This window comes from Strigops habroptila, chromosome 3, assembly GCF_004027225.2.
Source record: "Strigops habroptila isolate Jane chromosome 3, bStrHab1.2.pri, whole genome shotgun sequence".
NCBI classification, from domain to species: Eukaryota; Metazoa; Chordata; class Aves; order Psittaciformes; family Psittacidae; genus Strigops; species Strigops habroptila.
In genome coordinates this window covers 77,867,177-77,882,877 of record NC_044279.2, presented here as the reverse complement: position 1 = coordinate 77,882,877, position 15,701 = coordinate 77,867,177, and the positions used below count along the sequence as shown (strand labels likewise).

Genomic DNA, 15,701 nt, shown 5'->3' with positions numbered 1-15,701 from the left:
GAAAACAGAAGCAGGGCCATGTTTAGCTCACAAGAACAGGTGAACTGGAGCAACCACTTCTCAGGTGGTTTCGGGGGAAGAAGGGAACAACTTGAACACCAGTGCCTCAAGAACCTGCCAGCTGCCGTCAGCTCTTACAGTTTACTTCGATTGCAGCCTCCCTTTCTCTCAGTATCTAGAGTTACAGATCAAACATAGAACGCAGCGCCAAGTAAAAAGGGAGCAAATGTACACTATGCTAATGTGTGTAACATTAAAAGAAACTTTTTAACATTACATGAATACTGAAGGAAAGAGTGGCCAGTCCAGAGAAGAGGGCAGGTCTAGTGACAGGAAACCACGAGAGAGACGCTGCAGTAATGCTGGCTTGGGGGGAAAAAAAAACCAAAAAACCCCAACTTTATTAACCTTTTAAGGTATTTGAGAAAACAGCTGGTCTGATGTGACTAAAGTTACTCTATACATGCCCTAATTGTAGAAAAGAGCTTTTTAAGTCTATTAGGCAAGGATTTAATTGCAATAGTAAATATGGAGAGTTGATGTTTATACCCTGTTCAGAAAATAAATATAATAGGGCTCATACAGAAGTACTGAACTGCTGAGGAAATACCAGGAACTTGGAGCCAGTGTTCAGAAATTTTCACTGTTCAGACATTAAATGCTGTATTACATCAGTGAGTTAGTTTGCCATGTGTGATCTTAACCTTTCACCAAACCTACTCAAAACTTTTAACTGTGATGATAATATTGTAGTTAATCTTCAGTGAGGTGAAATTAATGATACAGTCTCCATCAGATAGACCTGCTAGGCTGTAAACCAGCATTAGCTGAACTGCAGTGCCAGTGTCAATATGCACTCCATTCTTTTAATGGGGCCGCTGCTTCCTCTAGGATTCGTGTCACGTACTGTAGATTAGTGCTGAGTTATGGAAAGTACTCTTAGGAAGAAATAAATACGCAGAGAGCATCCTTAGTGGAGCAGATGTAGAGGTAGAAAGGTTGAGACAGAAATGCTCAAGACCAAACACAAAACCAAAGTCATACACCGTAATCTCTTGATCTTTAATTAACTGTTTCCCATACTGCTAATATAAGGAATCCCAAGCAGTCTCTGCTGAGGTGAGCGTGTGTGTGTGTAAGGGTGCAGGGCCTACCAAGCACTTTCTTCAACCCGCATCTACAGATTCTGTCATACAAACGTGCAGGAGACTCACTGGCAAAGGGGATATACAGCCCCCATCCCGGTTAGGAAGGACAAAACACAGGTGACAGATGTTGGAACCATTGCTTTGCCGATGGCTTTCTCCCTTCTGTTCTTCCATGACACTTCTGCAAATAGAATAAGCTGTTACTCTTCAGATATGCTGTACTAAGCTCCAGTGAACCTCCCCCTCCCCCAGAACCACACAAGTGGTGTTTACATAAAAGGAGTTTCTAATAGGTCATTGCAGTCTTTACAACATTTTAATTCTTTGGTTTTAGCCATGCAGTGCATGCTGGAAAATCCCCCTTTCAAATGGAATACACCAAACCAGTTATAAAGCAACACTATTTTCAACACCACCTTTGAAACAGCTTCTTCATTCTATAAAGAATCAAATACACCCTAACTCAAATCTTTACACAAGAGCAAGCCAAATGGAATAACAAAAAACGGTGGAAAGTTAGTGCACTGCAGATGAAGGTGAATCATTTCTGCTCGCTCTTTATCCAGTGAGTCTGAATGGTCCCAGCTACTCCAGACAGTTTGTTCTGATAGGTTCTGAAATGCTTTTAAATTGTTCAGTTCTGTATCAGAATTTCAGACAATAAGTGATTCTCTTACATTAAAATAGTAACTCTCTGAGTTAGCAGAAGACTTTTAAACAGGTAAACATGTAGAATAGTAGTATAGAATCGTTTGGGTTGGAAAAGATCCTTAAGATCATTGGGTCCAGCCTTTACCCCAGGACTGCCAAGTCCACCACTAATGCATGTCACTAAGCACCACATTTACACGTCTTCTAAATACCTCCAGGGATGGCAACTGAACCACTTCCCTGGGCAGCCTGTTCCAATGCTTGACAAGCCTTTGGGGAAGAAATGTTTCCCAATATCCAATCTAAACTTCCCTTTGTGCAACTTGAGACCACTTCCTCTTGTTCTATCCCTTTTTAAGGGACCAATCCCAACCTCACTACAGCCTCCTTTCAGGTACTTGTAAGAGAGCGATAAGTCCCCCCTGAGCCTTCTCCAGACTAAACACCCCAGGTCCCTCAGCTGCTCCTCATGACACTTGTGCTCCAGGCCCTGCACCAGCTTCACTGCCCTTCTCTGAACATGCAATACTTCTGAAGTCCCTCTTTTCTGCCTGCAGTACAGACTCGCACTGACTACAGTTTATTTCTGATTCAAACGACAAGAGCTAAACCACAATCAGTTTTTTCCGATCTCTAATGAATGTATGTTGTGATTTCACATTCAGACACCAGTCTGGCCTACTCTGGTATTAAAGAACAGGAACGTTAGTAGCCAGAACCAACACTGTCTGTCTGTTTAACTGCAAATACATATTTCAAGCTATGGCTGGCTGTATTTCCCAGTGTGAGATTCTCCTCCCTGCCCACACCAAACAGGAAGCATAAATAATCAGATCGCTGGTGATGTTAATAATATACCCGTTAATCATCGTCGTCATCATCCTCTGGGACAAAGATGTCATGTTCTTCAAGCAGGGCTGCGAAGTTCTTACTGATCTGAGTGCCAACATACAGGAAAGGGATCACGACGCTGAACACTCTGAGGAGGCCGAAGGGCGTCTGCGGGGGGTCGATTGGAAAAGACCGAGCTTTACCAGCAAGCTGCGCTGTGCCTGAGCCAACCCGCTGCTGGGGAGAGCGGTTCGCCGCCTTACGGCGGGTCTCTATCTCCTCCCGGTCAGCGCCGGGGCAAGCGGCCGCCCCGCTGACCCTCCTGCTGGCGCGCGCTTCAGCCTCCGCGCCCCGCCCACAGCTGCTGCGCTCATTGGCCTGGACCCCTGTCACTCACCCCCAGCGCCCCACCCACAGCAGGTGTTCCCGCACTGATTGGCCACCGCCGCCATCCGCTACGCCGCGATTGGCTGCCGCCCCCACCCGCTCGCCCCTCACTTACCTTAACCGGCTTGGGCAAAATGGCGCCGCTTCGCGTAACGGTGGCGCTCCGGGAGGGCACAAGCGGCACGGCCGGGGTGATCCGCGGCACGGCCCGGAACACACGCCCCGAGTGAGCCGCGGCCGCCGCCAGCAGCCGCCCGCCCGCTGTTGCCATCCTCCCTCGGGCCGGGCTCCCGTAACTACCGAGCCCAGGCGTCACCCGGGGCTGCCGGGCCTCCGGCTCTCGCGAGGCTTGAGGGGAGGGGCGAGGCCGCTGCTGCGCATGCGTGGGGCGGGGCCTTGCCTCATCCGCTGCCAGGCCCCGCCGAGGGGCGCTGGGGTCGGAGGTGGCTCTTCTTGCTGCAGCGGGGCGGGACGGAGCCGGGCAGCCTTTTATGGCCTCCAGCAAAGGGCCCGCTAAGGCTCGGCGGCGGAAAACCAGGTGACCCGGTAAGCGGGCAGGTCCTGCCGACGCTCCCGCGGGCGCTGAGGGTTCACAGCTCCATTGGCAGCGCACAGGCTACAAATCAAAACGGTTTATTTGGCTTCACGGCATAAAATACAAACGTTAACAAACGTCTTGAAATGCAAAATACAATTTCCGCATGTAAAACAAAGGCGCATGCAAAACCGCCTCTTGGGAAGATATGCGTCTACCTAAAATTAAGCCCTTCAAACAGGCAAGAGTGTTTCCGCAGGTCGCTTGTAGTGTTGCCCGGTAACTGTGCTCGGTGCTGGAGAAAAGTGCCCCGGACACGGGAGCTCCACGCGTTCCCTGTGAGCTTCAGCAAGGTATTGAGGCTTCTCTGTGAAGGCAGCTGAGGGGTAAGATCGGGGAGACACCCACCTCCAAACTATTTGGTAGCTGTTGTAATGGAAAGTGTCCGGTCTTGGTCGTGAATATCGGCGGGTGAAACCGTCAGGTTACTCTTGCTTACAGTAACCTGCTAGGACCTGGATTCGATGGAAAAATGTTGGTTTATAAAAAGATAAATGTTCAGAAACAAAACAGTGGTCTCAACCTGAAATGCCAGCCTCCAAAAAATGCAAGGATTCCACCAACTCTTTTAGCAGGATTGGGAGCCCTTCTTGGCACAGCTTACAAAGGCCATGGCAGAATTGCCCTCCCTGTTTCAGTCTTCAGTTTCTTTTAAATTCAAGCATTTTTGTCTCATCGCTTTTGCGTTATTATGTTAAAGAAAACTCTTAGAAAATCATTTGACTTCAGTAGCCATCCTGCTTTAAGTGTTCAGTTCCCCTTTTGCTAGGAAACCTGTGCTGCCCAGATATTTTCTATTTTTAAAAAATAACAAGGGAAAGCAAAGGCAGGAGGTGAAACAGTCGAAACCTGAATGATCGGAGAAAAACAGTGTGTGGCAATCAGTCTTATTTTGCTGTCGGGGACAACGTGCAGTGAAAACTCTCTGCTTTTCCTGTAACAATTTGTGCCTGCAGGCTGACAGGACGCTCCATTAGCCAGATACATGTGCGACCTCAGGAAGCTGAAATCCCGACCTTCTGCCCAGGGGCTGTTCCAAAGGCGCTGCCAGTACAAGCCAGACTCAGCAGAGCTGGTTTGCTAGCTCCATCTCAGAGGAGGTGGCGGAGCACACAGGTGCTTCTTGCCTAATGAAGCAAGTGGCAGCGGTCATTAAAAACCCTGTACTCCCAAACAGATTTGAGCAGGGCTCCTGTTACAGCTCTTTTTACTCACAAAAGGGCCATCCCTGCTACGTGAGCAGGATGGTGAGGAAGCCCTGACCAAGCTCATCCAAAGTCAGGCAGCACTCTGGTGACCTAGCAAAGGCCCAGGCACGGACAGCTCGGCTGAGGACAAATACCGATTGGGATTCAGCCATTTCCTTCTCAGCGCGGCAGAATGAACCACAGAATTACTCCAAATGCGATCAGACAGAAGGCAGAGCGCAGCGCCTCATTTGCAGGATTAAGGATTTAGCTGGGATATGTGCTAATGTAAAGGCAGGTAGTGTGCAAACTGTGCCATTTGAATGGGACAGATTAAAGCATTAAATATAAGCTCTTTAGTAGTGTTACTAGCACAATCCTGGCTTATTAAAACAAACTAAGCTTCTTAAAAGTGAAACTGCCTTTAAATGAATAATACAGTTTTGGTTCCAGTTTTGATAGAACTGGCTTTGTTAATTTATTTTCCCTTTCAAGTCGCTCATGATTCTTGGGTCTCATGGAGGAACTGCCATCACATTTTGATTGATTTTGGAAGTTAAATCTTTACCATCCAACTGCCTTATGTAAGTCTGAGACATCAGGAATATTCTTCTCTCTGTATTACATGGAAGAGAAAAAATAACCACAGAAAAATGCTTGCTAAATCTGATGGTCCTAAAATACCCACACGCAAAGTGAGGAGGCACCAAGTAGTGCCATCCCCTGATGCTGCTGCCCTGACATGAGGAAGGGCACAGGTTTCCAGCTGGGAATGCTGCAGCACTGAACAATTCAAGCAGCAGGTAGGGATGCAGGGCTGGCCCCTAAGTCCAGCCAGCTGGGCTGCTGACAGAGCCTGGGCACTGGCCTGTGGCCACCTGCTCCTAGTTTTTCTGAACTGTTTTCACTTAAAAAAGCAGAATAAAAAGAATCCTGCCAAACTCAAAGATCCTTACTGTGAAGAAATACAGGCACGAACTGGAGAGGACTAGATTGCATCACTCGCATGTGAAGGTAACACGCCCGCTGCCTGGAATTGTATCTGAGAGATCTGATTTAAGATCTGATTTCCTCTAATATAGCATCGAGCTATAATTAGGCAGGAGGCTGGAAGCTCATCATCCAGAACTACCAGAGGTATATTTTCAAAGGCACCAAGAGTTAATGGAAGTCTTTTGATTTCTGCATTGGCAATCTCTACTGGCTATTGCAAAGTATCAAGCTGAGTGCATTTAACTCCAGAAAGGCAAATAGGTTCCTGTCCATCATGACCTGGAACTGCCTCTTGGTTTCCTAGCAAGGCTCCTTAATAAAACAGGGCAATAAAACAGGTTTAACACTGTTAGATAGGAAGCACAAGATTGTTCTGTGTATTTTTTCAGTTCTGAGAAACAGCCCTTGCCAGTAAGATAAGGGAGAAGATTTATAAACCCCCTCTCCAGGGTGTTAAGAGCCTCTGGACACAGCACCCACATACTTGTACCATCTGCTTCATGGCCAAGGATTCTGACCTACTGAAGGACAAGTCTGTTTCTGCAGCAAAGCGACAAGCATGCCTCCCCGCTGCCCTCCTCGTGCGCTGGGAGGATGGGACATGCTACACATATCAGCTGATTGATGCCGACATGAAATCAGCGGGAAACACTTGGCAGGTCGGGTGCTGGCTTTGGTAGAAGGCAGCGATACAGCTTTGACGCCGGAGAGGCAAGCCCAGACACTGCTGACATGCAGTCAGAGCTACCTGTAACTCACTCCCACACTCCCACTTCTGGGAGCAGCCCTCTCCTCCTTCCCACTCCTCCAACTGCGCAGCTCTGCCCAGAGCTGGACAGAGCCACAACAGTGTGAGAGGCCCTGCAAGAATGTGGCTCTGGACACTGTCTCGGGCACACTGCCCAGTGAGACGGCTGAGCCCTATGCGGCACTTAGCAGGGGCAGAGAAATTCACCCCTGCCCAGGCAAAGAGGCTTTAGCATCCCTGTTTTAGAACAGGGAAGGCTTGAGATTGAGATATTAACAGGCTTGGCTACCGCTCAAGAGTCCAGATCAGCCCTGGGAGCTTCTGGTCCTTGCTGTTGCTTCAGACCAGGCTCGGTGTCTCCATTTCAGCCTTGCTGCTGATCTCAGGCACCCAAAGAGAAGGATGCAAGCCCATGAAATCCACATCCTGAAGGATTTAGCAGGGAGGATGGTTAGTGCATACGGAAGTTAAAAAAAGACCAGCAACACAAGAGCCCAGTCCTCATTGCTGCAGCTGCTGGGCCAGCCACAGCCGCAGCATCTCAGAGTGTCCTGTGGGGAGAGGCACAAGGCTGGAGGCACCTCCAGGGCCAGTGGCCCTTTGGAGGCATTTCGTAAGAGCCCAGCCTTATCTGCCATGAAAGAGCAAAGGCAGAAGGAATTTGGCAGAAGACCACAGACAATAATAAATGCTGACCTGTGCGAACTCCCATGCTGAGAAACAAAACCAAAAAGTAGTGCGAAGCAAAGGCAGGCAATGAAGCACCCAGAGCATCATCCACACCAAGATAGCGGGGGACAAAGCCCATTGGGTGAGGTTCATTGCATATGTGCTGATTTGGGCCCCGTCCACACCTCATATCACCAGCAGAGGAGCATTCAAAGGCAGCTCCCCTGGTATTACACACTCTCCAGCTGTATAAAGCCTCAGGGAAATGAAACATGAGGTTTGGGGAAGATTCGTGTCCCTCCCACATGCCCCATGAAGCACACACACATCGCACACTCAGCCACCAACCAGGGCAGGGGACAAGCAGTGTCCCTCACTTTGTTCTTCCCATGGGGGACAGCTTGCTGTGCATTGGCTGGCCAGTGGCTCGCACCCCGTGCCCCGGGTCATGGGTGTCCCCTCTTCTGCCTCTCCTGCCATTCCCGTCTCAGCACTGCAATCTCCTGCCCGTACCAGCCGTGCAGCTTGGAGAAACAGGCTGTCTCCGGTGACACCGGGCTCTCGGTCATGCCTGGCGAGAGGCCAGGCGCCGGGGACCCCGCAGCGCTGCCGGCAGCCGAGCGCCGGCGTGGAGGCAGGGGAGGGGGCTTCGCTTGCCCCCCATCACGGTCAGGGCAGGTGGCCCCCCCAGGGACAGCACCACCACTACCCCACGTGGAGTAACCGTTCTCCAGGACGGCAGGCTTCTCCTGGAGAGGCAGCAAGGCAGGGTTGGAAAGGTGCCTCTTCCTGCTGGAGGAGGAGGACCTCCGCGGGGACTGGCGGCAAGCAGCCAAGCTCTTGCAGGCCTCCTCCAGCTGCTTCTCCAGCTCCCTCACCACCAGCCGCATGTAGTCGAAGCTGGCCCGTGATAGAGCCTTCACCCAGGCCTCCATGGCAGCCTGCCCATCAGCCACCAGCACATAAGCCCTGGCACCAGCATCATCAAAGCGGATGGCGAAGGCAAACTCCTCAGCAGCCTCACACAGCTCCACGGTGCAGCCCTCCAGCACCACCAGCCCCACGGGCTCCCGGCTCTCCCGCTCCTCGAAGTAGAAAAGGAGGTTGCCCTTAAGGACGAACCAGCGGCGCTGGTAGGAGGTAGCATGGTGGTGATGTGTATGGTGGTGATGCCGCTCCACACGCTTGCGGAGGAAGCCAGCGTGGTCAGTGGGTGAGTCGCAGGTAGCGTAGTGAGCCACGCTCCGCTCATTCAGCTTCATCGCCCAGCCTAGAAGAGGAAGAGAAGGGGAAGAAGTCGGCTTGGAGTGAGGAGCATCCTAGCCACCCTCCATGATCCTGCCCTGGGCCTGCCACAGGGAAAAGCAGCCCCGATGCCAGCAGCCCACACTACAGGACAGTGTCTACCCCAGCAAGTACCCCTGCAAATGGCAGGCTGGCTCCTCTCTGCTGCAGAGGGGAGGGAGGTCATCACTAGAGCCCCACCGCTGAGACACCTGCCTTCTCCAGAAAGCACCACACTGCTGCTTCATTTCTTATTCCACAAGTGAACTACTTTGCTGTTTTTTTATGGGGCACATCAAAGAAATTTGCTTCTGTGCCTGCAAGACATTAATTTCACTCTCTATTATAGGGCAGAATAAGAAGGGCATTTTCAGACCCAAGGGATCTAGGACATCCATTTGAGCACCCTCTCCCTGCTCCCTGTCTCCATGCAGGACCACCTGTCCCCAACAGCCCTCTCACCAGCAGCACCCCCAGCTCCAGGAGGTTCACTGTCAGCGGGGTGCAAGGTGCTGTACCGGCTGTGCGGGTCAGACCACAACCCCTTGCTGTCTTCCTTGGGCAGGCTGCTCCCTTGCCGAGGGCCTCTGAAGCTTCACAGTGCTGAGCCCCATCCCTGGCTGGAGGAAAGGTGGCAGAGAGGGAGTCACAAACCAGAACAGCTTTGGACTGGAAGAGCAAAGAGCTGCATCACTGCCACCCCAGGAAGCCGGGACCCTTGGAGCACAGGAGTGGCCAAGGATGGGTACCACAGACGGGTGGCTCTGGAAACCAGGGTGGCAAAACCGAGGGGCACTCGCACTGTGTTTGATGCCAGTGCTCCTGGGGGGCTATTTTTTGGCTCCTGGGGGCTTGTTTTGTTTTTTGTAGGAGCACAGGCTGTGCTGTGTGAAGGCCCCCAAGGAGGCGACTTGGCCTGGTGCTGCCAAAGGACACAGCAAGCATAGCCTTGGCGATTCTACAGCTGCAAATGGATGTCCAACGGCTAAAACTCCGCACAGAAATACGCAGAAAGCAAACCACAGCTGCCACTCCTTGGCCGGATCCGGGTGAGGGAACCTTCGCACTGCTGAGCACCCTCCAGGATCCCTCCCGGAGCCCTTCTCCCCCGTCAGGGCTTGTAGAGCAAGGCTGAGAACAAGGGGGCACAGCGTTCCGTGTTGGAAAGCGAAGGGAAATCCACTCCCCGGGCGTGCTTTGCCGTCGGCGCCGCACCCTGAGCCATCTCCAGCCCTGTCCCACGGCAGCGCTGACCTGGGGGGGCTCTGGGGGTCCCGCGTGTGCAGTGCTGGGCTCTGTCTCTTTGTGTGCCTCTCTGTGTGTTTGCCGCCTGCCTACGGCGCGCCGCGGCCGTGGCCCGGCTCCCCGGCCCGCTCCCGCCCCACCGCCGCCCCACGGCCCTCGCCCGGCGCCTCGCCCCGGAGGCGGGACCGCGGGCCCCGTCCCGGCTCACCTCGGGCCGTTCCTGCTCGGCGGCGCTGCCGGCGGTGCGCGGCCGTGCGCGGCAGCCGGTGCCGGCCGCGGCGGGTCGGGGGAGGGCCGCGCCGGCAGCACCGCCCCGCCGGCCGCAGCGGCACCTCCCGCACCTCCTCGCTCCTCCGGATACCCCTGCGGTCCCACTCGGGAGCCTATCCCCTTCCCCCCCTCCTCCCAATGTAACTATTGGGATGCGGCGGTGGCAGCGCGCCAGCAGCCGGGGGCAACGGCAGTGGGAGGCAACGGCAGTGGGGTGCAACAGCCGTGGGGTGCGGTACCGACTGGGCGCAATGCTGACAGGGTGCCGCAGCGCAGGGGGGCGACACCACCGGGAGGAGGCGGCTGTGGGGCACAGCGGGGCCCGGCCCCGCCGGGAGGGAGGCGCGATCGGTCGGTCAGGTGACGCGGGCGGCATCATGTGAGCGGGGCCGGGCCGGGGTGGGCAGAGGCGGTCCTTGTCCGGGCGGCAGCCATGGGGCTGGCGGTGCTGAGCGGGCTGCCCTTGGCCCTCGCCTTGGCCCTGGCGCTGCCCTCGGCGGCCCTGGAGAACGGTCTGGCGCTCACCCCCCCCATGGGCTGGCTGGCCTGGGAGAGGTTCCGCTGCAACGTGGACTGCCGGGCGGACCCCCGCAACTGCATCAGGTCAGCGGGACCGCGGGGGAGCCCGGGGCTCGGGGACACCCTCCCTGCAGGGAGCGCTTGTCCTCTGTGGCCCCTGCCCGAGGGAACCTGCTCGGGTCTGCCCCCGGGGGGTGCACGGGGTGGTGTCAGGGCAGGAGAGAGGAGGGTGGTCGGGTCAGCCGTGGGGCCCAGGACGGCTCTGGAACCACCGTGGGGTTAAGGGGAGCACGGTGCGCGGGTCCCCGGTGCTGAAGGATGTGGCTGGGCTTTGCGGGGTGTTGGGGAAATGCTTCCCCTCAGTGAGATCAGTGAACGGGACATGGACGGGGTTTAAACGGGAGCCCTGGAGACCCTCCTGTATGGCCCAGGCCAGCCCTGCGGCAACCGACGCTCCAGAACCCCCAGACAGACCTGAAGTCCTGCTGTCTACCTTAACTGGTGGAGCATGAACATTGCGGGGTCTCAGCTTGCCGTGCCCCCATCCCCTCGACCTGCAGTGAGACGCTCTTCTTCGAGATGGCAGACCGCCTGGCCGAGGATGGCTGGAGGGAGCTGGGCTACAAGTACATCAACATTGACGACTGCTGGTCTGCCAAGAAGCGGGATGCAGCAGGACGGCTGGTGCCCGACCCCGAGAGGTTTCCCAGGGGGATTAAGGCTCTGGCTGACTACGTGAGTGTGTGCTGGGGGTGGTGGGCATCCCTGCATCCCCGTGCCGCCATGGCAGGGAGCTGGGAGTAGATGGAGGACTCTGGGAGTCTCTGGGAGGCACATGGGATCCCCCTCGTGCTCTCCTTGCAGCTCTCCTCTCCCTGTAGGTCCATGCCCAGGGCCTAAAGCTGGGCATTTACGGCGACCTGGGCACCCTCACCTGTGGGGGCTACCCGGGCACCACACTGGACCGTGTGAAGCAGGACGCCCAGACCTTTGCAGAGTGGGGTGTGGACATGCTGAAGCTGGATGGGTGCTACTCGTCAGGAGAGGAGCAAGCAGAGGGTAAAAGCTCACGGCCAGCTGGCACTTCTCCCCTCGCTGTTCCGGTCAGGGCAGCTGACTGTCCGCAGCAATGCTTGAGCAGCCGGTTCTTTCCTCACATCTCCTGTTGCAGCTCTTGGGCAAAGAGGAGGGAGTTGGGGTGCCCTGGAGCTGGTGGGAGGTGGGAGGCCAGGCGGGCTGGGACACAAGCTGCTGCCGGCTCTCCCCTTCACCAGTTGTCATCTTCTCTCCCTAAGGCTACCCAGAAATGGCGAGGGCCTTGAACGCCACAGGCCACCCCATCGTCTACTCCTGCAGCTGGCCAGCCTATCAGGGCGGGCTCCCCCCCAAGGTGAGGGTTGTCCCGTCCAGTGGCTGTTTCTCATGTCCCCTGTGCCCTCGGGGAAGCTCTTGTTGGAGCTGCAGGAGCTGGGTGCTGCACCCCACTTATCACTGTCACTGGTAGGATCCCAGCAGGTCCCCGGAGAGGACATGGCCTCCCTGCCAGGCATCTGGGACACTTGGGGTTCCCTGCATGCTGGGTGGTGGGAGTTTGGGGAAAAGAAGGCCTTGGGGCATGCCCTGTCCACCCCACTCAGCTGGTTGATCCTGATAGTCTTCTGAGGTGGGTCCTGTTTGGTTTAAATGCTTGGAAGAGGATGTTCCTCCTAGTAATGTTCCTTGAGAATTGACTGTGTGTGTTTATTTCCTTCTACACCTCCTGAGTGAATCCTGAGCTGCCCTCATTCTTGCAGCTGGTCATATTTCCCCATGGCCTTTGTGGTTGTTTTGCCAGACATCTTATTATAGTGGGATGTGCCCAGTCATATTGGGATATGACTCTGACCTCCTTCACTACATGATGTTGCCCTTCTCCAGATCCCTCTGCCTTTCACACCCTTTCTGGACGCTGCAGCTCTCGACAAGCGTGGCTGCCCCTTCTCCCCCACCTTGCAGGCTGGGTCCTTTTTCCCTCCTGCCTGACCCTGTGCTCCTCTCCAGGTGAACTATACCGTGCTGGCAGAGGTCTGCAACCTGTGGCGTAACTATGACGACATCCAGGACTCCTGGGACAGCGTACTTTCCATCCTGGACTGGTTCTTCGCAAACCAGGACGTGCTGCAGCCGGCAGCTGGCCCTGGCCACTGGAATGACCCAGACATGGTGTGGCTCAGTGATGGGTGCTGGGGACAGGGGACCTCCAGGAATCCCTTTCTAGGGGCAGGGCAAAAGAGGAGTGCCAGGGGCAGGAGCCCTATTGCTGCAAAGAGGGAAAGCTCGTGTTGTCCTTGGGGGTAGTGGTGAAGCGAAGGGTGTTAGTGAGTGCATTTGAATGTGTGCTGAAGGCTGAGCACCTAGCAGGGATGAGCTCTCCTGGCAGTGGTAGGCTTCTGGAAGGGGAGCAAGAGTGTGTGAGGTTTCTGATGTGTGCTCACTCCCAGCAGGCTGCAGCATCACTGAGGGTGATAAGCAGACAAGTTCCTGACCCTTTTCTTTTGCCTCTCCCATCTTTGCTGCCTCTCCCCTCCAGCTCGTCATTGGAAATTTTGGCCTTAGCTACGAGCAGTCACGCTCTCAAATGGCCTTGTGGACAGTGATGGCAGCTCCGCTCCTCATGTCCACGGATCTCCGCACCATCTCCCCGAGCGCCAAGGAGATCCTGCAGAACCGGCTGATGATCCAGATCAACCAGGACCCCCTGGGAATCCAAGGGCGCAGGATTGTCAAGGTTAGGAGAAAGGTGGATGAGTTGGTGAGAGCAGACGTGAGCAGCACAGGGTGTCACAATAAGGAGGGAGGGGGAAGTGATGCAGAGGAACACAAGCAGGAGAGCTGTGGGAGCTGGGGATCTGCTGGCGTAGCAGCCCTGCAGGGCAAGGTCTGTGGCCAGTGCTGATCCCAGCAGCTCTGCCTCACCCGCTCATCCCCACCCTCAGGAGAAGTCCCTCATCGAGGTGTTCCTGCGCCCGCTGTCCCAGGGTGCCAGTGCCCTTGTCTTCTTCAGCCGGAGGGCAGACATACCCTACGTCTACACCACCAGCCTGGCCAAGCTCCACTTCCCTGATGCCGTGTATGAGGTGAGCCCCACTGGCACACCCCATAGCACCTGGATCCCCCTCATGCCAGCTCCCTCCTTTGCCACCCTGTGTGTTTTTTGGGAGGGGAGGACTCCCACTCCCTGCCTCCAGCATGAAGGGGCACCCACAGGTTGGGTCGCCCTCCTGTTGCCCGCTGCTGTGCCCTGTCCTGCCATGCCATGTCAGTGACCACGGCTGGACCTCAAGATAAAAGGTATATGGAAATCCTGGTAGCCACCATCTCTCTCTTCCAGGTACAAGACGTGTACAGCGGGGAGATCATCAGAGGCTTGAAGACGGGGGACAACTTCTCGGTCACTGTTAACCCCTCGGGGGTGGTGATGTGGTATCTCTACCCCGTGACACAGCCCTGGCGCATTGTCAGACAGCAAGCCCCCCGCGAGGGTTTCCGCCCAGTCCTCCTGTGACGGGGCTCAGCGGATGGGGTGTGAGTCCGTGCCGCAGTGAACTCTGAGACCCTGCCTGGGGCACGTGGCTCTTCTCTGCACAAGTGCCTTTTGGTGGCGTGCCCAGCAGAGCTGGGGGTGACCGTTCCTCTGGAACCAGCTTGATGATGTCTGCTCAGTCTGCATGAAGCAGGAATTCTTATTACCCACCACCTAATAAGGGTGTGCAGAGCGTAATTCCTCAGTGATGGCAAAGCCCTCTGAGGTCCTCCTGGGGAAGATTCCATACAAGCAGAGTCCAGCCTCTGTTAGAGTTCATCAGCTCTGACACCTGAGCACTCCTCTGCCTCAAGCTGGGTACCACTGACTCTTGCGGGGCTGTTTGAACTAAACCTGTAGAAAGGCTTTGGATGCTTTAGTATCTTCTAGGGTAGTGACTCCCCTCCCTCCATGTGTGATGGGTGGCATTATCTTCAAGGATCAGACCTGGTCACCTTCTTTTCTTTGTTATAATCAGCTCGGCTTAGAATAAGGGGCTGTCAATAGGGCCGCACCCTTCCTGTGTACCCACCTCAGGACCAAGAGCTTCTGGAGACATGATGGTCCTGTGCAGAGTCTTTGCTTGCAGGCCTGATCCTGCTGCCAGCAGCCTGGAGGCCAGCACTACTACAGCCTAGCATGCATGCTAGCATTGTATTAAAGCTCCTCTGGTATCACTGTACAGCAGAGCAAAAATCTCTACTGCCCATGCACAACCCCAGCAGCCTTGCTGTGGTACAGCCCAGAAACTGCAGAGCTGCAGGGTGTTGTGCACAAGTGGTGTGGGGAAGATGCTGATGCTCAGCTGAGGGTGGCTTTTGAGTTGGGAGATGGCCACAGGTGCCTCGGAGCTGAAGCTGCATCTTGATCTAGCAGGAAATTCCTGCTAAAAGGGGGCTCAGGGCCTCCTGCAGCAGGTTGAACACTCAGGGTTTCTCAGGGAAAGGCTCCTCCCAAGGGCAGCTACATCCACAGCTCCATTCTGAGAAGGAGCCTACACTAACAAACTGCAAGTGATCAGTAGGACAGACTCTGAAGCCCTCAACTGCTTCACCTTTGTACAGCGCACATCGTGTGGAGGAGTTTGAGACGAGACATGCCCTCCTCCGACTGCCCCAGACTTCATGACTGCAGCATTCATGAAGACTGCTGCTTAAGATTGCAGCCCAGGGAGACTGACGCAAGATCAAGCCTCAGACTGGGGAAATACCACATTTTAGATCAGCAAAACCAAGTTCTGTTCAGATTCTGGAAGGCTCCTGGTCATCCTCCCACTCTGGTTCCTGAGGGATCAAATGGCTGATTCTGGCCACTTCCAGAAATGTTCTCTGAGTGCAGCGGCAAGATACCGAACATGATGCTTGCAGTGCTGATGAGAAAGGAGATGCGCACACTTCATGTCTCTGTACAGGAGCTGGCTTGGTTCTTGGGGAGTGATTGAGACAAATTAATTGAAATAAAAGGGAAGTGGGTCCCAGGCTCTCTCATTTCATGTTTGTTTATGTTGCTAGCTATAGCTGTGTGGTTAATGTAGGGTCATCACCTCAGAACAGGAACACCTATGCTATGAAACAACTGGTTTCCTGTCAGAGACTGGACAGATGCAGAGTAG

At 54.8% G+C, this 15,701-nt stretch overlaps 3 protein-coding genes across 6 annotated transcripts; 1 reads left to right on the top strand and 2 right to left on the bottom strand.

The window, feature by feature from the left end:
* Positions 1–1,041: 1,041 nt before the first annotated feature.
* SMDT1 (single-pass membrane protein with aspartate rich tail 1) lies at positions 1,042–3,434 on the bottom strand. The gene is made up of 3 exons (XM_030479630.1): positions 3,133–3,434; positions 2,658–2,798; positions 1,042–1,329 (listed from the first exon to the last, which is right to left on the bottom strand). Exons 1-2 carry the CDS (start codon positions 3,286–3,288, stop codon positions 2,661–2,663), a joined length of 294 nt encoding a protein of 97 aa, XP_030335490.1. The 5' UTR covers positions 3,289–3,434; the 3' UTR covers positions 1,042–1,329; positions 2,658–2,660.
* A 137-nt stretch (positions 3,435–3,571) lies between these two features.
* PHETA2 (PH domain containing endocytic trafficking adaptor 2) lies at positions 3,572–10,330 on the bottom strand. Of its 4 annotated transcripts, none has more exons than XR_003990573.1 (3): positions 9,012–9,091; positions 7,558–8,479; positions 3,572–3,633 (listed from the first exon to the last, which is right to left on the bottom strand). XR_003990573.1 is itself a non-coding variant. In XM_030479627.1 (3 exons), the coding sequence occupies exon 3, from the start codon at positions 8,469–8,471 to the stop codon at positions 7,656–7,658; it is 816 nt and encodes a 271-aa protein (XP_030335487.1). In that variant the 5' UTR covers positions 8,472–8,479; positions 8,956–9,113; positions 9,947–10,330; the 3' UTR covers positions 3,635–7,655. The 4 variants fall into 4 exon arrangements, 3 of the variants coding, with proteins under 3 accessions (XP_030335487.1, XP_030335489.1, XP_030335488.1); XM_030479627.1 differs by lacking the exon at positions 3,572–3,633 and adding an exon at positions 9,947–10,330 and having other exon boundaries at positions 3,635–8,479; positions 8,956–9,113; XM_030479629.1 differs by lacking the exon at positions 3,572–3,633 and adding an exon at positions 9,947–10,020 and having other exon boundaries at positions 3,635–8,479; positions 9,012–9,113.
* A 57-nt stretch (positions 10,331–10,387) lies between these two features.
* On the top strand, positions 10,388–15,576 carry NAGA (alpha-N-acetylgalactosaminidase). Its single transcript, XM_030479622.1, has 8 exons — positions 10,388–10,611; positions 11,088–11,262; positions 11,409–11,586; positions 11,823–11,917; positions 12,568–12,729; positions 13,097–13,294; positions 13,503–13,643; positions 13,898–15,576. Exons 1-8 carry the CDS (start codon positions 10,442–10,444, stop codon positions 14,069–14,071), a joined length of 1,293 nt encoding a protein of 430 aa, XP_030335482.1. The 5' UTR covers positions 10,388–10,441; the 3' UTR covers positions 14,072–15,576.
* The last annotated feature ends 125 nt before the right edge of the window (positions 15,577–15,701 follow it).

Bases quoted from the DNA above. Each gene is read 5' to 3' on its own strand.
- SMDT1 (XM_030479630.1), bottom strand. From the start codon at position 3,288: ATGGCAACAGCGGGCGGGCGGCTGCTGGCGGCGGCCGCGGCTCACTCG. The intron at 2,799-3,132 runs GTAAGTGAGGGG...GACCCCCCGCAG, and splicing joins TTTTGCCCAAGCCGGTTAAG to ACGCCCTTCGGCCTCCTCAG.
- NAGA (XM_030479622.1), top strand. From the start codon at position 10,442: ATGGGGCTGGCGGTGCTGAGCGGGCTGCCCTTGGCCCTCGCCTTGGCC. The intron at 10,612-11,087 runs GTCAGCGGGACC...CTCGACCTGCAG, and splicing joins GACCCCCGCAACTGCATCAG to TGAGACGCTCTTCTTCGAGA. The intron at 11,587-11,822 runs GTAAAAGCTCAC...TCTCTCCCTAAG, and splicing joins AGGAGAGGAGCAAGCAGAGG to GCTACCCAGAAATGGCGAGG.
- PHETA2 (XM_030479627.1), bottom strand. From the start codon at position 8,471: ATGAAGCTGAATGAGCGGAGCGTGGCTCACTACGCTACCTGCGACTCA.